The 23,878-nt window shown below is 56.4% G+C and overlaps 1 protein-coding gene across 2 annotated transcripts in view; it reads left to right on the top strand.

Moving 5' to 3' along the window:
* Positions 1-23,878, top strand: part of SMG6 (SMG6 nonsense mediated mRNA decay factor) — a 115,818-nt gene that overhangs the window by 20,945 nt on the left and 70,995 nt on the right. For both annotated transcript variants that reach the window (XM_064468107.1, XM_064468105.1), the window contains exons 9-10: positions 4,789-4,850; positions 8,721-8,866. In XM_064468107.1, the coding sequence (XP_064324177.1) occupies positions 4,789-4,850; positions 8,721-8,866 (208 nt within the window). The remainder of the gene's footprint in view (positions 1-4,788; positions 4,851-8,720; positions 8,867-23,878) is intronic.

The raw sequence follows: 23,878 nt of genomic DNA, 5'->3' as shown, positions 1-23,878 counted from the left end.
AAAAATGCCAGACAATCTTAATAGCCCTTTTGTCTCGTCTCCTCTGTGTAGGTAGCCATCTGCACAAAACGCTTTCCACCAGCACTTAGTTGCGATTGCACCTGTAACAGTAAAAACCTCCCCGTGGTGTGTTGCCGGACGAGCCCACTGCAGCATCGTGGGCTCTTCAGGAAGCTCTGTATCAGTGCTCAGTGTTATCTCAGCGAGATCCCGCCGTGGAAAACACCAGCCAGAGCTGTGCCTTGCCAGTTTGGGATGGCGTGGGATAAAGGCTCAGGCTTGTATTTGTAAGGCTGCCTCCAGGGGAGAAGGCGGGCTCGCTGCTGCTGTTGTGCTGGGTGGTGAAGAGCTCTGAGGGAGCTGCCTGCCGAAGAGAGGAATAATCGTAATAGTTACAGTGGTATATCTAGCCCTTGAGCCGGGGGTGAGAGTATGGCATGGTGTGGGTGCCTGGATGTTATTTCAGAGTTCTCAGCAAGGAAGCTGTGCCTGGAAAAGCCTGGCTGCCCAAGAAACCCTGAAAATATTTTGGATGAGTGTGGTACGTGTTTTGGAGCGGAGCTGTGTGGCTCTGTGGTCTGTATCCCTACCCCTTGTCACTGAGGGGACCCCTAGACTCAGGAGAACGTCCCGCTGTGCTCCAGTCCCTTCCACTCCGGTGGAGACGGCGCATTTCTTCCAGGCAGTTTTGCATCTGGTCTCGTGATTAATGGACTTGTCTTTTGCAGCCTATTTTGACTCTGACACCGCTTTCTGCTCCACAGATGCTTTGCTGATGTTGAAGAAAGTTTGCCTCGCTTGATAAAGACCAGATCCTGAAATTTACTTCCAAACCTGAAGTAACAATTTTTAACTTGAAACACTTTTTCCCCAGGAGTCACTGCTCCAGAATCCTTCCCTTATTTGGTGCCTCCTTCACAGCTGGGACTGATGCTCAGGTGCCAAAGCTCTGTGCGCTCCTTGCAGTGAGCCAAATGGATCCACGCTGGGTTCGAGCGCGGCAGCTCTGCTTCCCAGCCCGGTTCGTGGCGCCCCTTGTCCTGCGGCACCCCGGTGGTGTTTCCAGTGTTTCTGTGCTGGGGGGGAGGCACCATTTTCAACCGTTTTTGGTCAGTGCGCGGCCTCTTGAGGTTGGGCCTTGCTTTCTTCTTTTCTGGCTCAAGACATGACAAACCTTTCCTGAAGCTGTCTGACCGCCTCTGTTCTGTGTGTTGTCAGGACGTACTCCCCGTGGCCTCTCGGTGATTTGAGCTGGCTGTTCCAGGACCGTTGCTATCTCTGCACTTAGCTGCTCCGCGAGTTGTTAGTCACTGTTGATTTCTTCCATGGTAACAAATCCAGTTTGGTTGGCGGTGTGGTGTGTGAATGCTCCCCAAGCAGCACTGGGCTGCTTCCTCTGGTGAGGTTGCCTCTTCCCAGGTGGATTTAGTCTGTCTGCACATGCTGACTCATGACAGCCGAAACAGCTGTTTTCAGCTTCAGGCACTACTGTGTGCAGGGACCCCTTCTTCTTCTTGACAGCTGGTTTGTTTTTATAACTAATGCCTTCACTATATGCTCATAACTTCCATATCTGTGATGCCCGCTTTTCAACTGGAAGGGCCAAAACCCATTCTTTGGACATAGTTTTGTTGTATAAGCCTTACTTGGTGGGCTCTTCCCAAGTGACCAACCAGAACCAGCCAGGTTTGGTTCCCCGTCCCAAGGAGCAAAGCTGCCTGCAATGGGCAGCAACACAAGTGCATGGGGAGCCCTGGCATCGGCAGAGGTTTTCAGGAAACCTTTGGAGGGGGCCGCCTTTGGACTGCCCAGTCGGTGAGATGAAGGCGTCAGGGTAGCGAGCACACTAGCAGGGCTTTGGGGAAGTGTTCCTTTCTGCTGTGTGAATGCAGAACAGCAGGTGACAGGACTTCCTCCTCCCTGCCCTGGAGCTGGGCCGCTCGGTGGAAGTCGCTGTTTCCCTCTTGCCGTGAGAAGCGGCATTTGGCAGGAGGAGCAGGGAGGGCTCCCAGAGGCTGAGGGACAGGTGAGTCACTAGAGAGAGTCATTCAGAGAAAAGCCCAGTCAAAGCAGCCCGTGGCCTTAGTGTGAACTCGGAGATGAAAGGTCCAAAGTTAAGTGATGAGCTCATCAAAACCTTGAGGCTGTGAGAGAAAAAGTAATGAAAGAAGCATGAGAGGTGCCTGCTTGAGGTGCCACAGTGCTGGGGCACACAGGTCTCTGCCTGGGCTTGCTGGGTTTGTGATTAAGTTGGCAAGACGTATGAAACACTCTTCTTTCCTAGAGGCAGGTATCCTGCTTCCTTTAAAAAAATTATAACTCTGCATACATATATGCACAGATCTATGTCCTAGTTCAGCACTGGCTCCTGTGGATTGTGACTTGTTAGTCCTTGGGCCTTGAAAAGGCCGAGTGACTCTTGCTCCGAGAAGGTGGGGGTGAAGCCGGTGTCCTGGCGAGCCGTCGCAGAGCCAGCCGTCTCTGTGGCACGTCCCCGCTGGGCGCGAGCGTCACTTTCCATTCAAAGTGGGGAGCTTTGGTACTCCCCCGCTGCCAGTAAAGCGTTGCAGGGATTGCAGGGTGAGCACTCCTGGGGCTGTGGGTGAATGTGGGCCCTGGAGAAAAACTTCTGCCCCAATTTCTTCTTTCTGCCACGTGCAGCCTGCCCATCAGCGATGTGACAGGCTTTCCAGTAGAGAGGGGTCAGGTCAGGAGCTCCTGCTCTTTATCATATCCCCATCAGAGAGCACAGAGCATGGACCTCCTCCTCCAGCTCCTGCAGGCAGCAGCAGCACGGGGGCTGAGCGCTGCCCACCAGCCCACCAAGGCTCTTGCGCCTGAGCTAGGGGCTCAGACTTGTTAGGCGGTGTCTCTGTCGGGGTGTGTGATCGCAGCTGGAGCCATGGAGCTGGTCACAAACTGGCCTTTACCTCCACACACTGTTGCCTGGAAGAAAAGTACGTGTTAATGGTGTCAAGCTCTGAGCTTGGTGTCCTAAGGAGGATGGTGGAGTATCCATGCTTCACTGGCAGAGTGAGTAAGGGCTTTGCTGTGCTGTCCCAGTATTCCCCAGTCTCTTCTGGGCTTCATCTGCAGAGTTAATAAAATGGTGGCAAATAAAGTTGAGTTCCAGTGGAAAGGGCTCTTTAGGGCAGCAGTAAAATAGCAAGTAAGCAAGAACCCCTTGCTGCGGGGGCCAGTTTAATTGGTCTGGCTTGTTTTATGAGACAGGTTTTATGTTTAAACTCGCACATGGCCCAGGAGCGACTCTGCAGCAGGGCATCATTCTCCTGCATGGGTCCTCCGGGAACGCAGCCCGGGTTAATTACACCTAACCGAGCAATTGCACCTCGCAGAGCAGCTGGCATAAGTCATGGCGTGAGCCGAGGGGATCAGCAAATGAGGTGGGAAGTGGTGCCAGAGCTAGGACTGCCCGCGATAACCATCCCCTGCAGCTGGGCCTGGCGGGGAGCTCGACGCTGCCTGCAGGCACCGGCCAGTGGCCGTCTTGCACCCTCTCGCCTGCGCCTGGCCGGCCATTGCCACAGCCCTGCCGGGTCACCTCGGCCTCCCCCACCGCGTCTGATCTCCCCGTAAATGGAAGTGGAGTCGCTGATCGTTACAAAGGGGCTCAAGATACAAAAATCTTGCATGAACGGGAGCGGAGCGGCGGTGCTCAGGCTGGGTCTCTCCTGGTCAGCATCTCCTCGCGCGGCGCTCGGAGCCTGGCTTTTCTTGCTGTGCAGGCATGCGGGTGCGAGAGGGAAGCCTCTTGCCGTGGAGAGGGTAAGAGCAAGGCCACTCCACTCCTGGCATGACAGAGCCACCTCCAGGGCCGGGCAAAGTGACTGGCTTACCCATACACAGCCACCTTCAAGCCGTTTAGATAAGGACTGGGAAAGCCCAGAGCTCTGCTGAGCTAGCAGAGGTGGCTTAGAGCTGTAGTAACTATTCAAGTCAGGTTTTGGTGTTGCTGGAGCTAAGCCGGGCAGGAAGCTGCCTTCGTGCCATGTGCTACGGCTGGCTCTCCCTCTGTCCCCTTCGCTCCCTGTTGCTCTGGTAGCTCCATAGCATCATCGCTGCTGCAGCCTTTCGGGGCTTTTCTTATACGTCTGAACACCGGCTCCCTCTCTGTAACTGCTTAAGGCTGGAGTTAAACAAAGGGGTGCGGCATCACCCCAGTGCCCCCTTGGTTCTCAGAGCTGCTCCGGGCAGGGCACACACAAGTGCTCCTGGCTTTGCTGCTGAGCTCGCCGTGTTGGCCTCTCTGCAGAAGAGCATCGGTGAGGCCGTCCCGCTCCCCCTCCGCGCTGGCCAGGCACCGCTCAGTCGCGGAGCACCAAACGAGTTACTTCTGATCGTTGGTTGTTTTCCTTCCATCGGTGAGAAGCACTAGCGGGAAAGGCTGCCTTTGGGGGACCCCCTTGGCCGGCTCCCCAAGGCTGTGGTGGGCTGCGAAGGAGGGGCCCTGCGGCCGGAGCTGCCCCGGGGGCGCGGGTGCCCGCCGGGCGGGCGGCCCTGCGAGCAGCCCAGGACCCGGCAGAGGGTGCTGTGTCTCCACCGCCGCTCCCCGCGCCGGCTCCAGCTGTTTGGCACTTGCCTGTGCCTGTGTGCATGATGTTTGTAAGAGTTTGGGCATGTCCATTTGGTTCCCATCTCCAGTGCCACCCCCAGCATCCAGGCCAGGTTCTTCTGTCATTGGGGACATTCTTAATTCACAGGAAATCGGAGAGAGTTTAATTGTTTTCTCCTCTCTCTCTTTTTTTTTTTTTTTTTTTTCCCATGCAGCTGAACAAAAGGTTCATCCTCAGTTTTCTCCATGCCCATGGGAAGCTGTTTACCAGGATTGGGTAAGTGTGCAGGATGTTTATTTTATTTTCCTACATTACAAGTCTTTTTGGAATTTAATATTGTTAGCAACTAAGCTGTGTTTGGAGCTGAGGGCACAGGGTGTGAATTCTTGCAGGCCTAGCCTCCTGGTTCTTATTCTCCTTACCCGCCCTCCGATCCACACTGGTTATTGTTTGGGCTTTTTTTCTTCCCCCACCTCAAGGCCCAGTCCTGCCAGTGCACTGGGACCCTCTAGCAGAGACTGAGCTCAACCGGCTGATACACACACCTCTCTCCCATCACGTAAATTATGCTCCGTCCCCCTTAATTTCTGGCTTTGCCCCCCCCCACATTCACCCCACTCATAGCCATCAGAGAGTTGGCTCTGGGGGGCTCTCAGGGCTGCTGCCTGCGAGGAGCACAAAGCCATCGAGGCAGAGCCGTGCGGTGGCTGAAAGCTGCCGTCCGGAGCATGTCAAGACAAGCTTTGCCCTTCGTCTCCTCGCTGTCTTTTCAGTGCAAGCCTCGTAGGTGGGAGCTGCCCTGTCTCTGGGAATGGGTTTATACAAAGTGCCCTTGGCAATGTCTGTCAGAAACTGGTTTCAAGTCACTGAACAGCCACTCTTGAAGCAAAGCAAGCCTGATGCAGGCCTGGGCCGAGATCCCAGCCTGGGGGACATCCTCATGACCCAGAGAGCAGAGCTCAGCCGCGCAGCTGGTGGGCTTCCCACGAGCTGTCCCCGCTCCGGGTTCGGAGTGGCCCTTGCTCTCGGGTGATGGGGCAGCTGTTTGGGGGCCGCTGGTGTAGTGAGACCTCGCGTGGGTTCGGGTGGTCTCTGGCAACAGTGATGTCTGCTTGAACCTGCCAGTGCCTCCTAAGCAGATGTTGTCTTGTGAGATCCGTTGGCTCCTTCAGTCTCTCGTGGAAATAATGGCTACAAGTTACAGGGCTGAGAGACCTTTTCCAGGCCGCTTAGGGTAAAGGTAGGTGTTGATGCGAAGTGGCATCTTGTCCCTACTGTTGTTTTTTTGACTCAGACGTACAGTTCCCTGCCTCTGTCTGGGCCTGACCCCTTCCCTTCTGGACCGGGGAAGCCCAGCAGTGCGGGACACGGCACTGCCCCTGCCATGCAGCCCGAAGCCTCAGTGCTTGCTCCATCCAACACGCTCTCTGGGGTGGCTAGTCAGGAGTGGCACGTGCTTGACTTCGGACCCTTCATGCAGCGGTGGGAAGTAGGAGCTGTGCTGGGCCAATCTGTTGGAGACCCGGTTGTCTAAGGGGGAGAGCAGTCCGCTCGCTGCCGGTGCTGTGTTGATCTCTCCCCGAGTCACAAGGCACTGATGGTCTGCTAGCGGGCAGCAAGCTGGCCTGCAGCGAGGAGGCAGAACTGGATGTCCTCCCGCCTGCAGGAAAAGGGGAGGAAAGCTGCAAGAGCCCACGAAGGGTTTGGTAACTGCAGCTGTGCTGGAGGGCAGCGCATCCGGGGAGCTGCTGGTCCTCTGCTCCGTGGGGCCGTGCTCGCGGCTGAGCTCCGGTTGAACGCGTGCCAGCAAGGGGATTAATGGGGATGTTGCAGAGATTGCTTGCACATTTGGCTCCTGAGACGTTTGTGAAATTCAGAGGCAGCGTTTGAGGCGGTTGCTTCCCAGGACAGTCATTTAGAAAACCTGAGTATGTTTAGTGGTAGAATATCCCCTGAAGTACTTAGAAGGGAACTAGAAAGTAATACTATGGCACAGGAAGAGAAAATTGTCCAGCCCTGCTAAACAGCTTCCGCGCTTAAAATAGGTAAAAGGTGAAGAATAGCTGAGTCCTCTTTGGGCAGGATCCTCAGTGATTTATCCATTAAAAGTATGGAAAAGATGATGTTGCCCTAATTGGAGTCTTTTGCTCCTAAAACCACAGGTAAGCAATTTATTAAAAGCTTCCGCCCTGCTCCTGACCTGCTGGTTCTGAGCTCAGTGGGGTTACTGCACGCCGTTCCAGATGTGCTGTGGTATCAAAGCGCAGCTGGCGGGGCTGAGGAAGCCCTCGCTCCTTCTTGTTATTCCATGGCAATAATCGTCATCTCCTCGCTAACAACCCATCCTGCAAACGGCTCCTCCATCCCCAGTGTCCTGTCTGCCCTAGGAGGATGTTGCTGGATATGCTGGATGTGGTCTGAGATTTCTCAAAATTAGGAAGTCTTTAGAAGCAATCAGTTTGCTCTAATTCCCTGGCTGTGCCCCAAATCCAGGGAAGTTGCCTCTTCCAGGGGGAGCAGTGCTTTTGTACTGGCGGAGCTGCTCCGTTCTGCACATCTACAAAGGACAAGGGGCCTGTTTGTTACAGCCCGTGTTTGTGGGAAGGTAACAGAGGCTGAACTGCTCCAGCAAACAGTGCCCGGGGAGAGGGTGCCCCTGCTGCTAGGCAGAACCGGTTGTTGAAAGGCATCCGTGAAATATGGTTAAGAAGAAAGCCATTTCTGTCTTTAAAAATAGAGCCTATTACTGTCCTGAAAGTCTGTTGGGGAAGCCCAGCAGAATTGCCCATGTGGGTTACCAGAAGTGGCTTGCTAATCCAGCCTGTAGCATGCTGATATCACAAGATCTGAATCTCTCAGGGGAAGATAGAGGAAATTGCTATGGAGGCCGCTGAGGTTGCCTGCCCCGGCTCCAGATGCCTCACCCACCGCGGATTTTGGCTCCCTCGCTCCCTCCCATGCGGGCACACGAGTACGATGTCACCGATAACTGGAGCAGACACTTGCTGCGAGACAGTTACTCATTCCTGCTGGGCCTGGCTGTGGCTTTTTCTAGTGTAGGAGCAAGAAGTAACAGGGCAGGCTCACCAGAAGAGACAATGGGACGGGAGGACCTTCCCCTCCCCAGTAGTTTCCAAGGTTTTTGGCAGCTTCTTGGTTATAAAGTTGTCTTCATGGGATACCAGGAGAGGACCCTCTTTGGGAGGGCTGTTGTGGGCAACCATGTCTCAGTCATTTTTGTGACTTGACCGTGCTCTTTGTTGCAATCAGTTCAGTTTTTGACCTCACTTCAGTTGGGTGGTTGCTGAGGACCCTACAGCTCTGATAAGTAAGCTCAGCTAATTCCCTTAGCGATGCCAGATGAAGAGTAGGATAAATGTGTCAGATTTCTGTGGGCGCTTGTGAGCGGTGTTGAAAGCGCACCCCGTCCCCGGCCGTGGCACTGCAGCTGCTGGCTGCTGCGGCCTGATGAGCGACAGCAGCGCTGTGTGCTGCAGGGACCAGCTCCAGCTTTGACGTTTCCAGCAGCTAGACGAGGCCAGTCGTTAGTCTGCAAGTCCCTGTCCTGTGAGGCTCTAAGTGATGAAGTTTAGGGGCTCAATCACGGCGCGGGGGAGTGTGTAGCCTGGGGGACGGGGCTCAGTGCCATGGGATCCGATCCCGCCGTGCAGAGCCCAGGGACAGGCACCATTCTTCTGGAGGAAGCACGCTCTGGCCAGCATTCAACGCACTGGAATTGCCACATCCGCAATGTGGCACCAGTGTGTGCAGTTTGCTGCTGCCTGGGTTTCTTGGGAGTCCCATGGGCTGCTCCTGGTCCAAGTGAGCTGCTGGCCTCTTGGCACCCCTCCCAGATTGGTAGAAGTCAGTAGAAAAAAATGGTTGGTCAGAAATGACTCATAAAGGCCGTGTTTTCCTGCCAAAGGAATGCTGCCTGTCGGTCACAGAGCGATCCCTCGCTACCCTCTCTAAGGAAGGCTTCAGCTGCCTCGGTCGCAGCCTGCACCTTCATCCCCCACGCCAGGAGACGGCACCCCAGGGGGTCTCCCTTCCCCCGGAGACGTGACACTGAGTGAGCTGTGCCGACTGACCGCCCTGCTCCCCAGGGCATAGCCTGCGCTCTACAGACTCTCTCTCTGTCTGCAGGATGGAGACTTTCCCTGCGGTGGCCGAGGAGGTCCTGAGGGAGTTCCAGGTCCTGCTGCAGCACAGCCCCCCTCCCATCGGAAGCACCCGCATGCTCCAGCTTGTGGCAATCAACATGTTTGCAGTGTACAACTCCCAGCCCAAAGGTACCACGTGCTGCTTTAGGGGAACTGGGCTGGGGATCAGCCGCTCTCTGTATGGCCGAGTTGCTCATGGAGGAGGGGCGGGGGGACTCACCAGCTGAAGACGGATGGGGAAGCGGAGCGGTGGTTGGATGCCTGGGGGTGTCGGTGTGTGTAGGGACAGCAAAGGGACCTTGGCTGGAGCTGGCTGAGGTATCTGAGGAGTGAGGCGGCGTCACATCTCCCCGGAGCCTGAGTCATCAAGCACAGAAGGAAGGCACTGCTTTAGGGCTCTGCCTTCCCAGCGATTAGCTTGGGCCGTGCTCAGTGCCCACGCTGGCACCAGAAGGGCTGGGAGGATCTCGGAGGGCCTCGGCTGTTGGGGGAGCGGCATTGCCTGTGACCGCTTGTGTCCGTGCGGGCAGCTGGGCTATGCGATGGGAGCCTTCAGCGGCTCTCTGAAGGCTTTTCCCCATGTTAAGACACCTAGGGATCTAGCATTACTCATCCTCCTCCCTTCCCCTCCTCCATCCACCCAGGAGGCTGTATGTGGTCTCTGCCCTCGTTGGGTTTAATGGGTTGGTCAGCAGAGCTGCCACCAAGCCAGAATCTGTCCGAGTTTGAAATGGTGCTTCCAGGGGACGTGTCTTTCCCTCTGACCCCCCGACGCGCACGGCGACAGGTACCCATTTCTGCCTGAGCTGTGTGTTTGGGAGCAGGGATGGGGCTGTGCTCCCTGGGTGGGAGGAAGCAACGTTTCACGTGCCGAAGGCTTGGGATTTAGATCCCAAAGATGGAGGCCTCCAGCTGATGGATTTCAAAGCCACCATGTGGGCAGTCAGGCTGAGCCCGAGAGCTGCTGCTGGAAGATATTTCCCTCGTGAGCCAGTTGGCCACTTGTCAGGCTGGTGGTTAGTGGCCGAGGTCAGCTGATGGAGCGCACTGGCGTCGGCCGGAGAGCCGGGAAGCAGCTCCCGTGCGCCGTCCTCCTGCCCAGCCGGGCTCACAGGCACCCTCCTCTCCTGGGGGAAGCCCTGGGGGAGCTGTCAGTCCTGCTGGCGAGGCAGCCTTGCCCTCCCGCCTGCTAGGTGCCAACCGGCGATGGTGTGTTTATCTTTCAGCTGCAAAGTACTTTATGATTATGAGCAAATGCCTCTGTGCCGCCCGCCCGGTAGGTATATTAATAGTGGTGTCTGTGCCGCAGACGGGAGCTGGTGGTAAAGAGAGGAAGAGATTTATCTGGGTTGTACGGTGAGCCCCTGTGGCAGAGCTGGAAGCGATCCCAGCTCTCAGACCACTGGACTCTGCTCTTCCATCCGCAGCCGAGTTGTGGATGTGTGTGAGTGACAGAAAGGGAGCACTTTTTATCTCGTGAAAAATAAGTATTCTCGGAGTTTTCTGCCTCCTGTGTGGGTAGCTGCCAGCTGCTCCCAGCTTTCAGGTCTCTGGAGAAAGCGAAGCCGTTGCTGCTGGGGGACAGCAGGCGGTGTGCAGAGCAGGTGGTGGTGTTCGTGAAACGCCTGCAGGTCGGATGGCACTGCGGCTGCCATCTGACGCCTAGCGCCCTTCAGGGATTTCCCTGAGGGCTCCTTGCTCTGGTGACCCTAAAATTATAGCTGAGAATATTGTTGGCAAAGCAAATCCCGTTGTCAGCACAAATGCCCTGGTGGTCTCCGAGCAGCGGTGTGCTGAGCGCTGGCACAGCCCAGGTTGGGCTCGGTGCCGACACTGTGATATTGAGAAGAGCTGGGTGCAGAAGGAAGGGGGAAAAAAAGAAAAAGGCAAAGGGTCTGGAGTTTAAAAGGCAAGCAAGAATGTTTGCTGAGTTATTACGAAGTGCCCAGCACGCAGCGAGCGTGTTGGCTCCTTCCCCAGCATGTGGGCTGCTGCGGGCAGAGGACTGGCTGGAGCGTACGGCAGAAACGGCTGTCGGGAAGGTGCGGGTTTCCATTTCCCAGCACATGAGTCACCTCCCTGGGTTGCAGTAGCATGGGCAGCGGCGGGAGAGGGTGCGAGGGGGCCGACCCGCCTCCGCGGGCCTGTGGGAGGCCGGGAGGGCGCAGGGAGCAGTCCCACCCTGCCTGCATCCCAAGTGCCAGGAAGCGTTACTGGCGAGCCGGGCTCGACGTAGTCAGAGCTTGGCTGCGTCAGCCCTGTAGAGCTGGATCTAACTTTGCCGTTGGACCGAACGACCTCCAGAGATCTCCTCCTACTGAAATCCTTCTGCAAATCTGGGATCAGAGCGTGTCTGTGTCCTTCCCATCGCATGGGCCTGTCTGACCGTCAGCCGCGAGCTCTCGGTAGCGGGAGGAGATCTGCGGGCTTGGGGCCGGGGAGGGAGGTCTGTCTGAGAGGCTGTCTTCCCTGCTGTCCAGGGGTAGTTCTCCCTGGGGATAGCTGCTCCCTCCCTGCCCCGCTATTTATTTCCAGATCTCTGGAGCCCCAGCTACTCCTGAGAAACTTGTAAACTTGTCTGTTTGCCCCATGTCTGGTGTCTAATGAATCCCTTGTGCTGGGATCCAGTGGTGCTAGCAGTTGTGGGGCGGCGTTGCCAGCAAAACGGTTTTTGACGTGGGGAATTTTTATACAACTTAATGCCCGTGAACACAAACTTTTAATCACAGATTCAGGTATTGAGAAAAAGGAAACTCAATCAAACGCTTTTATAATACCTCCTCCTCAGGCCTACACCAAACACCTATCCTACCCCATCTCGGTCGCAGCTTCCCCCGTTTTTGCTGCAGATTATGCTCGGTCTGTCCCAATTCCTTCAGCGAGGCAACAGGTAGCACAGGAGATTGGGGACTCGTCCGTAACAGTTTGTATCTGCTGCTATTTGCTTTCTACATGTTTTCTTTTGCCGTGGCGTGGGTTGGCTGCGGTCCCTCCGGGGTGTCCTTGCCCTGGCGTGGGTCCCCTGTCTGGCAGTTGTGATGTGTCCCCCGGTGCACCTCTGGCTCCTAGCAGCTGCCACTCTGTCATAAATCAACCTGAGCGAGGCCACCACGTGCTCTTCTGACAGGCTGACTTTTTGGGGTGCGGTGGGGTGTTTCAACTGGTTTCAGAGCCAGCCAGCTGTGAGTGGCACGTGGCATTTCACAGCCTCCTCCCACGCAGGTCACTCCTGCGGCCCCCGGCTAGCCAGAGCCTGCACCATGTGCCCAAGGCAGGGCTTGGGTGAGCGTGGGTGGGAGCCCCCCGGTGCAGGCAGGAGCCCGCCGGCATGCCCCCGGCACGGGTGGGAGCCCCCCAGCATGCCCCCGGCGTGGGTGGGAGCCCCCCGGCGCGGGCGGGAGCCCCCCGGCGTGCCCCTGGCGCAGGCAGCTGAGCTGCGCTGTCCCCCAGGGGCAGCACCAGCCGCGCCGGAGCTGGTCTCGGCTGCCTGTGCAGCAGGGCATCCCTGGGAGATGGATTGGGTCGGTTGTTTTCTCTGACAGAAGAAGCCAAAGAATTCCCACATGAAGTGCTTCCCCCGCTGTTCGGCATCAAACGGCGTGTTCCTCCGAGTGAGCCGCTCTCCCCATTGTCTACGGAGGCGTGCAGCCACCAAGGCCCCTCTGACCTCCTGGCCGCCTCCCGTCAGGAGCATTCAAGGTGTGAGAAAGCTTCCTGTAGACCTCAAACCCACGGGGCAAGGAGGACCCACCCCGGGGAGGGAGGCAGAGAGAGGTAGGCAGTCTAACAGCAGAGAGAGGCCGTTGCTGGGGCTTTTCCTCACGGGACGTAGGTGACTACCAACATTTTGGGCCATCCTGGGCTGCAGCTGGGGCGGGACCTTTGTGGGGTGGCCCATTTAACAGTTTGGTAGCCATCTGCGCAACCAGCTTAGAGAGGAGCTTGGATCCCTTTATCCCAACCGCAAACACTCGAAGAATTTTAATTTTTTTTTAATTCTGTAATTTGGGGAAATAAAACTCTGGTTTCTGAAAAGACTAATTGAAGCCGTGCTTGCGGCAGGGGCATCTCGGTGAGGGGAGAGAGAGAAACCCCCTCCCAGCCCATCTGTGCCCAATTTACTCCGATCTGGCCTCTCTGAGGCTTTTTTTCTTTCTCTCTCTCTCTCTCTCTTTAATAATTTGTTTTATAATTCCTGGAATCAAACCCATCTCAGACACACTGTTTTATTTTACTGTATTATTGGATTATACTTCCTATAAATCACTGGATGTTATTCATAGGCCACCACCAGAATAACTTCCCCTCTCCCCCCGCGACGGCCCCGCATTCCAAACAAGCGCGCACCAAAGTGGGGGTGCAGCAGCACGGGGCACCCTAGAGACACTTCCCGGAAATCCCAGCAAATTTGCCTGGCTGCGGGTGTGAAGCATCAGGCTGCAACACCTGGATGCCTTCTGGCACTCGCGGGCCGGTCGCGCTGCGCTGTGTGGAGGTTGTTAGGAGGTCGGGCTTAGGTGGAAGTGGAGAGGGGAGGGGGCTGCCATATGTGCATCCTCAGCACATGTAGGGAATGAGGTTGCATCCCCGGGGGCTGAGCAGAGTCGGGGCACAGAGGCACGGAGAGGTTCTGGCCAAGCGTGTGGCTTTAGCTAAGGACTGGGAAAGTGGCTTGTGTTTCCGCAAGAGGAAAGTTATGGCAGGGCCGGGTGACTGGCCTGGAGGGTGTCTGCTCTGCCAAGGCCTGTGGGAGAGGAGGAGGAGGAGGACCTGCTACGTGAGCGGCAGTCCCACTGCCAAAGCTCGCGTGGGACGTGAGGAGGGTTTGAGGGGGCAGCCAGTGTGGCAGGGTCAGGCTGGGCTTTGGTTTGCCGCCCTCCTGGGTCTGTCTCTGCGAGTAGAACATGGTCGGGTTTTCTGCATGAGATAGCGTTGGCTGAGAGACCTCGAAGGCTCGTGCAGAAAGGGAGGGCTCATGCCCCGCTCCCCGCCGCAGGTTCAGAGCAGCATCTGTCCCTTTGCGCTGCCACGCCGGTGCCCTCAGAGCGGTGAGGAGTAGGTCAGCCCTGCATAGGCCTGCTGGGTGTAGAGACACTCTGCCTGGCTCGCAGAGAGCAGCTCTTGGGCAGTGATCGTCCATTAACTACAGCCTTTGCAAGGGTTTGCTAGTGCGCATGGTCCTCCTTGCTCCTTGAAGACCTAGGCCAGCTTCTGAGATGTTGATCTTGCCCAGCTCTTCTTGATAGACGCAACAAAGGATCTACAGGTTGGTGCGAATCAACTGCGATGTCTAAGAAGGTACAGGACTCTCCCTTTTGCACGTGTGTGCAGCACCCCAGCCTGGCTGGAGAGGACGCATCAAACCCAAAGGACCCCCTGAATTCAGCTTGTGCTTTTGTAACCAGCAGCTTGCCCCGCTGCCGTCCTGCCACTGCGCGCAAGTTTGTGCTGGACGGAGCCTGTTTCACTTTGCTGACCACAGCTGCTCTGGCTTGCAAGCTAAAGCATGAAACCTTAAAATATCCCCAGAGACGTTGCAGAGGCTGGTGGTGTCTGCCCTCAGCAGAACCTCAGCTCTGGCCATCTCCACGGTTCTTGTTTGGTTTCTGACGCTCATACCCAGCTTTGCTCAAAGAGCTAACTGCAGCATCAGAAAAAGACACAGCGGAAGCAGGTACTGCTCTTCTGCTGCAGCCACATCTCAATGGCTTCTCATGAGGGGCTAACCACATCTTGCACATTGGAGCAGACAAAAGGTGCTGGGAGTCAAACACGAGGGAGTCCGGTGCATTTGAGGAGATTAAAAATAAAGCAGTGCTGTTGATGGCTGCCTTGGTTTGGTGGAGTTTTAAAATTAGGCACACAACAAAGCTAAATAAACCTCAGGCTGTAGATAGGAGAAGCAGCAACTTGATCTTCCCCTGCCTGGGTTGCAGAACTGAGTCCTTTTCTCCTAATTCCCCTCCTTGCGCAGTAAATACGTGCTTCACCAGAGCCCAGGCAGGTGGCTCCGTGGGCCATGGCAACTTTGGGCACAACAACTGGGAGATCAATGAAGATGTCCTGCTTCAGGGCGGTGTCTCGGGGAGGCTGAGCATCTGCAGTTGTGTGCGCTCTTGGGAGCAGAGCCTGGGGTCCCTGGGGGCTCGGTTTTGTAACGCAAACGCAGCCCACTTGATGCAAGGAGGATGGAGTTGAGCGCTTTCCTAACTGGGTTTCTCAGGGGTGCTGGGGCTCCCGTTGTAGCAGGGGTGGACTGGAGCGTCTGCGCTGAGATCACCAGCGTGTGTGCCTTTCCCTGTGAGGCTGGGTAGTGCTGTCTTTAGTGAGGTACTGTCAAGATGTAACGCTTCCCAAGGCCTTACGTTTGGAGGAACTGGACGTTAAATTCCTCCTTCTCCGCCATTTGCATTGCTGCACTTATTTGCTTTGGGTTCGAGTTGTGATCAGGAGAGGAAACGCAGAGGGAGGCTGGCTGGGACTGGTGTCCATCCTTCCCCGTGCTGCCTGGCCTGCACGGAGGCTCTCTGGAGCAAGCAGGTGCCGAGATGTCACCGCCTGGCAAAGGGCTTTTATCCTTAACCCGTTGTCAAGCGACGTCTGCTGCTCGCAGAGTCCAGGCTCAGCCCGGACCTCGGCCGTGTGAGCAGCACCAAGGGCTGAAGTGGCGCGGGGGGGGCGATACCTGCATTGCTCATCTCGGGAGCCACACGGCTTCCTGTGCTGAGCCGCGTGCTCACGCTGAGCCTCCTGAGGGACACGTACGTGTCCGGAGGTGGCAGCTGACCCTCTAGAGTCTCTCCTCTGAGCGGTTGGGAGCGTTGGAGGTTGGCACAGCTGCTGGGAACAGTCGGCGCCTTTCCTTTCAGGGAAGGAAGCTGTCTCGGACTTGAGACACATCAGCAAAGTTCAGGTAGAAAACTTCTGGCCCAGACACGTCTTCGGAGTCTCGCGCTTGGGCTCTTGAGGCTGGTGGCAGCAATGTTTAGACCAAAGTCTTCCTTTGCTTATTCCCCTCTGTTTCCTGTTTAAAAGGCAGATTGTCATATATTTGGGGATTTATTTACCGCAATTGGAGTTATTTTCCTGGCTGCTGGCTTCTGCCCTCTGATGCAAGACTCCTCAGCGAAACGTGTGTCCAGAAAGCCATGTGACTTTTTTTTTCCCCTTGCCACAAGTGCCAGCAGGAGATGCAATAATCAACACGCTGCAGGGAATTTCCACTTGCAGTTCAGGTTTCTGAAATCTAGACATCGGCTTTGGAGGCAAAAGATCGAGCAGGGCTTTGTGGCAGGGAAGGGAAAGGCTTCCAGCAAAACCCAGCGTTTGCTGGTGTGTCAGACTCTCCAGTCCTGCCCTTCAGCCAAAATGTGGCAAAGTCCCCATCGAGTAGTGTCGGATGAGCTCGCTGGGGGCTTCTGCCCGGTCTGCCTGTCACACAGCACATCCTTATGTCCACCCTTGACGCTGTTCCACCAAACGCAGGGTGACACCGAGATCTGATTTCAGGGCAACAGACAGAGGGGAAGTGATTTGTAATCACAAAGCTCGAGTCGTCTTTACAGCCAAGCTTTGGCAGCCCGAGCAGCAAGTCAGGACAGAGCCGGTGACAGGCGAGGTCAGGCTGGAGGGGCTTTCATGCTGCGGTGCCACCAAGGCACGGGCCAGCTCTGCGAACGCTGAAACAAAACCACTCTTTCGACAAAGAAGCAAGCGTCGCTGTATAAAACGAAAGGCAGGAAATGGAGCACTGGCACGCGGTGTCCGTCCGTCCTGCTGTAAAATGAGAAAGGAGGTGCCTGAGGCAGCTCTCCCGGGGCTCTGCCTCACCCCTGCTTTGGCAGTGGAGAAAGAGGGGTGCCAGGGAGCCGGAGCGGGGCCGCACCAGGTGCAGCGGCTTTGGTGAAGCTTTAGATGTTTGTACTGTGCCAGGAAATCCTCTCGCTTTTAAAGAGATGTTTCTGACTCTTTAATGTGCATTGCGCCTTTGATTTCCTCCTGCTTCTAAGCAGCACCAAGTCAATTACTGTATTTCTGTTTAATTCTCTGAGAGAACATTGTATAATTAGGCTAATTATGGTGCTTTGTGAAGTTGTAAAACTCTTGATTGAGCTTGCGGGGCTGTTTTATAGCCTGCCAGGTGTAGGCAGGGAGGGCTGCCTGCCCCATGCCCTGCGCAGGTTCGGGCGCAGCCTGCCAGCTCGGTGAGGGTACCTTCCTCCCCCGGGGGCTGCCCGTGGGCTCGTCCCCCGCCAGCTCCGTCCTGCCTCTGTCTGCTCGCAGGCTGCGGCCCCGTGGGGGAATTGGGTGCTGGGGGGGCTTCAGCGGGAACACGCACCCTTGGGGGCTTGTTGGGGTCTCGTCTTGCTTTAATGTCGAGATCAGGAATGGCAGCGTAGCCGAGGCTGTGTTTCTACTCTCAAGTGCATCTGCAGCTAGGAGGTGGGTTTACCTATGGAGAACTTTTATTTTCCCTGGTTAGGGTCTGCCAGGAACCGCGCAGCGGGGTCTTGGAGTGTGGTGCTGGCTCTGCCCGTGCGAGTCGATGGGCAGGAGGACTTGTTGAGCCTCACCTTCAGGAGTCACCCTGCCTAATGTGATGCTGAGCCCAGCTTTGCAGCCAGTATGGACCGGGGCAGTTTAACCCTGGCTGGGTGATGGCGCTGAAGGTACGTGGCCCTTCTCTGCCTGAAGGGTTACTTTTAGCGCTGGTTGATGTGGTTTGTGCTGGCTGCGGTTAACGTGACCATAGGGCTGGCTTGTAGGTGCCACGGAGAGGACACGAGCGATCTGCCTGTCCCTGAGGTTGACGCAGGTCTCCAGCGTGTGCCCTCGGGACCCCCATCCTGCGGGGCGGGACGAGAGGCAGACAGGAGCGCGTTGCCGTGGGGTGGGAGGCAGATGCCCTGTAGGGACAGCTTCGCCTCTGGCGTTCGTTTCTGCTCTCCCCCTTCTCCCATCCCACCCGGGAGCACGCGGTCCCCTGACCCTGCCTCGGTGAACTCCCGGTGCTTCTCCGCCGCGCCCAGGAGCGGAGCAGGGGAGTCTTGCGTAAGCAGCGCCTGCTCTCCGGGTAATGGCACGGAGATGGAGGAGGAGGCGCTGGCTGCCAAAGGCGGGTTGGGAACAGCATAAACCCTTCAGAGCGGGGCCCGGGGAGCCAAGGTCTGACAAGACCTCATGCCTGCCGCTGGGAGCGGGGCTCGTCCCGCCCGGGGGGCCCCAACCGCGCGCGGGGCCGTGGCGGGGAGCGGCAAAACGCCGCCACATGGGCTCGTGCGCCTTTAAAAGCAGTCGAAGCGGAAGTGATGCTCTCGGGCCCATCTGCGCGGGGAGCGGGAGACGCGCCCCAGCTGGTGCGAGGCCCTGGCAGCCCCGGGAGCTGCCGTCTGTTGGGGTTTACTGCTGTCGACGTTGAAACACGGCTTGGGAAGGGGAGGCGGGAGGGGGTGGGGGGGGTCGGTGGCATGGTGCCAGTCCCGGTTCGCCTGGCCTTCTCGTTCCTTTCTCCTCCTCCTCCTCCCCGCTCCCTCCAATGCTTTAAAGTCACATTTCCAGGCCAGACATAGAATTAATCTCTGGGCACTTCACATTGCTGGCAGCGCGAAGCAGGATGTGGGATCTTTTTTTCTCTCTCTCTGCGTCTTGGCTGACTTTTTTACCTCTCGAAGAATTTGGAAGGGCCGTGAGATTCCCCCCGCCCCCCCTCGCCTCGGTGCCGTGCAGTTTTTCAGCACGCTGATCACCCTGCTGTGGCTTCACCCTAATAGATTTCATATGCTGACACAGTTGACATCAGTACCAAACTATTTTACATGTGATCTGGTGTATTTCCTGAGGAAATCTGCAAGATATTTATTAAGAACTAATAAAATAAACCTCTCCATGAGCTTTTAGGTAGTTTTCAATTTTTCATGTCTCTCTCGTTTCCTCTTATCAATGAGTTTCTATTTTCTCCCTCCTCTCTGACCATTGCAAAAGGAAACAAAAATAAATGTTTTAAACCGTTCCTGAATGGACACTGGGAATATTTCTCTAGTGATGTATTAGCAAAGTCGTATTTTTAGTGCCGTATTGTCAAGACTAAAAATATCCCGCTGCAGTGCATCCTTTTTATAGGGCTTTGTGTGTGTGTGCGCGCGCTGAATGTCGTACAAGTTTGCACCAGTGTGTAAAGCTCTGCCTTTGTACTGCTGCAGCGTTGCCTCCCCCTTGCAGCCGGACTCCATTAGGCCTCGAAAATTAAAGTAATCCTGGTTAAGAAAGGGAAAAAAAACACAAATCGGTCTCGCAGAGCTGCATTTTCCCCAGCTGAGCCTGGATACCTGCGTGGCAGCCCCGCTTTGAAAGGTTCCAGCAGCCCGGGCTCGCGCGGGCCGGCAGCGCGCCGCGGGCCGCCGGTTTGGCCGCGGAGGGTGTTCCCGGCCGCCGGCGCGCGCCGGGCCGAGAGCAGCGGCTCCGCTCTCCCGGCCGCCGTGCGGAGCGGGGGGTCGCGGGCGAGCTCGCGGGCCGGGAGGGCCTGGCCGCGGGTTGCGGTCGCCGGTGGGTTCCTGCTCATTTTTCATGCTCGGGGAGCCCTTCGGGGCCGCGCTGTGCTGGCGAGCGGGAGCGTGCGTGTAGCTGGGAGCAGGCTGGATACTTCACATTTTCAGAGGAGTTTTCTACCTTTTTGCTATTTCTGTCTCCTTCAATTAACTGAGTTTGTAACGGAGAGAACCGAAGGGGGGAGCTGGGCGGAGGAGCCGCCTCCCCCCCAGTCCCCCGCAGCCAACGCGGGGGGACCCCGGCTCCGAGGACCAGTCCCCGGAGCCGCGATGGGAGGCGCCTCCGTCTCTCCGCCACGCGCCATTGATGCAGCCTGTTTCCAAATATAATTTGGTCGCCGGTTCGCATCCGCAGATACCCGTCGGAGCGCTGCGGCCGTCGCTCCGGGCCCCGGGAGCAGCCTTGCGTCACAGGTAGCGGGTGCTGCGAGTGACGGGGGACCTGACGGCCGGCCCCGCAGCGCCATGCGCACGGCACGCAGCGTTTTATGAACTGATGCGTCTCACGCTCCAGCCAGGCGCGAGCGCTCCCCCTCCGCCCGCCCCTCCGGCGGCTTGTCTCCTCTGAGTCACTCGCCGCTTTACTCGCGGGTGCCTCGCTTTACTGTCTGCTGCCGTCTGGAGAGCCGCAGCCTTTCAGCTTCCTGTAGAGCAGTTCAGCGAAAGCAGTAATTAGGGCCCGTAAAAATTTATTTTATTAGCGAGAAGTGTTGGTGGGTAATTGGCCATAATTTGAACCCAGCCAGATTGGAGATTAATAAAAAAAAAAAAAAAAGGAAAAAAAAAATCATCACAGAGATCTTTTTACCAGAAACTCCAGGGCTGTTACTTGCAAACCCTTCCCGAGGCGGGTGGGACGGGACGGGTCGGCGGCTGCTGGGGAGAGGGCGGCCGGCAGCGAGCGCCTGTGCTGTACCCGTCCTTGAGGGTGTTTGACACTGGCATGGGAAGAAAGGAAACCTTGTTTTCCAAGAACTCTGCTCTTTCTCAGCTTGATAAGCGTTTAAAATAAAAGCTGCACAATTGGAATTGGCAGAGCATCCTCATTCTTTTGTCTGTCTGTTTATTTTTTTCCCCTCATCCCTCGACATGTGTGCTACAGCCCACGGTTACTACACCCCGCAGAACCACAGGCCCGGAGCTCTGCAGGCGCGCGCCGAGCTCTGCCCACCCCCAGCCTGGCTCTTTGAAGCCTGGCAGAGCAGCAGAGATCCGGCTCCGTCCCCGGTCGGGCCCCAACCCCCGGCAGCCTCCTGATGTCCAGGGCACTGAAGTATTTGACAAAACGTACGTTTTCAGCCCCTTTTGGTTCCCCCTTCGCTCGCAGGGCGGCAAACCCAGGGCTCTGCCTGGAGCTGCAGCGGTGGTTTTGGACCCGGGCTGTGACCGCGCTATACAGACCCGATCGCTTTGGTATTTATAGACTTCATTAGAACAGCTTGAAGGTGGCCAGCCCGTCGGCGCGGGAGCGGCCTGACGGCCGATGCCTGCGTCCTGCGCGCTCATCGCGACGGCTGGTGTCAGCGATTGGAGCATTAACCGCTCCACTCAGGGAGTGAGGATGAGCCAAGCCCCTGCACACATGTCACGCTCGGTTACTGCTGGTTGAATCAGACCAGGGAGTTACTTCAGGTTACTAGTCCTGGTTGTTGCTTTGGTGTAAGGGATGTGGTGGGGGGGGGAGTGTTGCTTTAGGTTAGTAGTGCTTGTTTTTTGCTTGGCAGCCCCGGCTGGAACCTGGTGTAACTGTTTCCCAAAGAATATTTTTGGTTTTAAAACTGAAGGTCAGCAGTTCGCAAGGGCTGCGGTTGCAGCCAACTCTGTGGTTCGCCTCGTGCCACCGGGCCAGCAGCACTTGAAATCCTGATCAATTGATCTGCAACAATATGAAACCACGAAGGGTGACTGCCAGTTAAAACTCCCCGTCTCGCCCCATTTTCCCCACCCAAAGTGTCTTTCTGCCCGTATCCCCTTTCTTGCTGCCTGTCTCCCTCCCTCCCTTTCAGCTGTGTATTGGAGTTTTTGTCTATCTTTTTCCATCTCTCTGTCTCTTTTCATAACAGTTTTTAATAATGTTTTAGTTAGTTCCAGCCTTTTCCCTCAATGGATCCCATTGGAAAATGCATTTGAAAGGAAACAGTTATACACTTCCCTTCCTTTGAAACTCTGTTGGCACCTTTTCCAGTGCAGTAAACCATACAACATGGATTTTCAAAGTTTCCAAACACAGACATGCTGGCGTTAAATTTATGAAAAAATATTTTATTCGGCTGTATAGTAACTATGAGTCTCTGAGCTGCTGGTCACAGTGAAATCGAAGCTCGCTTTGGAACTGCAACAGGTTTTCAAATCTCTGCAGGAAACGTAGCGGCGCTGGCCGTATGGGAGCCCGCGGCTCCCTCGCGCCCTCCCAGCAGGAGACGTAGCGGCAATTGGAAGGGGTGCTGGGGCACCCCGGGGCTGAGCCCCCCACCCTCGGGTGCAGCTTTTCCCTGCAGACGGCCCTGCTGCGGATGGTGCGGCAACGGTAGCTGCGGGGAACCTCGCGGCCGTGCCAATCCTATCTGAAATCACAGGGGAAAAGAGGAATTTGGCATAAAACCGTTATGTCTTACGCTTGTTAATGAATGTAGAAGGTTAAGGCTTTTTAGTTACTGAGTCCTGTGGCGGGGGGGCTCCGTAGCCGGTGTGAGTGTGCGCCTGCTGCAGTCTGCACGGGGTTTTGGGACATGTAAGTTGTTGGAGCACTGAGATCATATTTTCTAATATGGGGGCTCGGATGTTAAAGTTCCTGGAATGGTTTCTCTGCGTGCTGTGGGTTTGTGCCTGTGGTCTCAGCCCTTCCAGCAGGGAATTGCTCACTTGACACCTGAGAACCTCCCTTTGCGTGGCACCGCTCAGAGCTGATTTTTATTCCGAATTTCCGCAGACGACGGCGGCCCCCATCCACCCCGAGAGGTCAGGGGCGTGAATTTGGCCGTATCCTCGCGAGGACCATCGTGAGGGTTTGGTTCCAAACAGAGCGAGCCTCGAAGCCCGCGCTCGGCAGCGCTTCCCACGCGCTTGGGGTGTGGTGTAATGCAGATAAGGCCTCCTGTGATAGACGAGATGATGACGTGGCAAAGAGGTCCTGGCCTCGATTTTCCTGTTGCCCTTTTGCGTGTAAAATTCCTTTCCCTTCACATGGGAGTTTTCCAGAGAAGTCGCTGATTAAGTGTTATCATCACGCTCGGTGCCACACGGAGCGTAGGAAGAGCTAAAGCTTCAGGTCCACACGATTGGATGGCATAAACTCACTGGCTTCTGTCTTAAAGCATCTCGGGTTCGGATGCCTTTGCGCGTGGCATCGCTGATGCGGACAGACGGGGCACGGAGCTTGAGGGAAATAACGGGTTTTCTAGTTTCTCGACTGCTCACCTTGAGGTGCAGGTGAGAGAGTTCTCCTAAACCCACAGTCCCTCGGGAGCTGCGTTTGTTCCCATTCAAAGCAGCGCTGCCCAGCGTCTGCAGATTCCATCCCCGCTGCGTCCCCGTGGCCAGCCAGCAAGCGAGGGACACGCAAACACTGACCGCGCGCGTTGAGACTGTTAAGGTGACTTCTGGATCACCCTGGAAGTTCAGGACCAAGGCAAAGACAGAATCCAGTTCTCCAGTGTAGCGCTAAGCCATCTTAATCCCCAAAACATCACCGAGTCCTGCAGCCCTCAGCCTTGCTGAACACGTGCACATTTCAGCACATCAGAAAGCGGTTCTGCAGGAGGGTCTCTACTGGCCGTTCACCTTCTGTGTCAACTGAAAATGGCAGCTTGAGGAGGGAAAAAGTGATGTGTCATTAGGACTGCCTTCTGTTGCATGGTGGAGTTAACTCGAAGCTGCATAGACGACTCTCACACTGGTGCTCCTGACCTTGGAGTGCTCATCCGTGTAATGGTTTTATATGCGTAATTCCCAACGTTTTCAGAAAAGCGAGCTCCCCTGTGGACCCCGACTGACCGCGTCTGGGCTCCTCAGCTGGCACGTGAATCTAGATTCACCGCACGAGCCTCTGCCACAGCGGGAACGCCGGCGCGGGGCTGCTACCCTCCGTGCGCACCAGGCGCGGGGCCGCGCAGCCGCTGACGGTGCCAGCAAAGCGCGAGGGGCCCTGGCGAACGGGCTGCAGCCGCGCTCTGCGCTGGCACCGAGCTGTGCTGCCTTCGCCCCCTTTCCGACCCGCCTTTCCCTCTCCGACGTCTTGCCTGGTTTGGTTTCCTCCTCCCTCGTCCGCGCAGATGAACCAGCTGCGGCTTTGGTTGCGGCGGCGCGTGAGAGCTGTCTGATGGTGAGCACTCAGATTGCCACGGGCCCCCACCTCGGCAAAGCAGGGGTGGACGGAGTGGGCAGAAGGCACGCCCAGACCGCGCCACCGTCCCCTGCCAGACTTCTGGCTCCCGCTCCGGAGTGTGAAGGTGCTAGGGATTTCGCTGAAATGGTCAAAGAATTTTTAACTTGCGAAGAACAATATATTTTCCCTAACCTCATTCTGGCAAATGGCTGAACCTTTGTAGATGAAATTTTCCCAATAAATTTAGCTCGAAGAAAGCTTTTGGCACGAAGG

Source organism: Phalacrocorax carbo, chromosome 17, assembly GCF_963921805.1.
Source record: "Phalacrocorax carbo chromosome 17, bPhaCar2.1, whole genome shotgun sequence".
Taxonomy (NCBI): domain Eukaryota; kingdom Metazoa; phylum Chordata; class Aves; order Suliformes; family Phalacrocoracidae; genus Phalacrocorax; species Phalacrocorax carbo.
The sequence above is the reverse complement of the archived record's forward strand: the minus strand, read 5'-3'. Positions and strand labels throughout refer to the sequence as shown.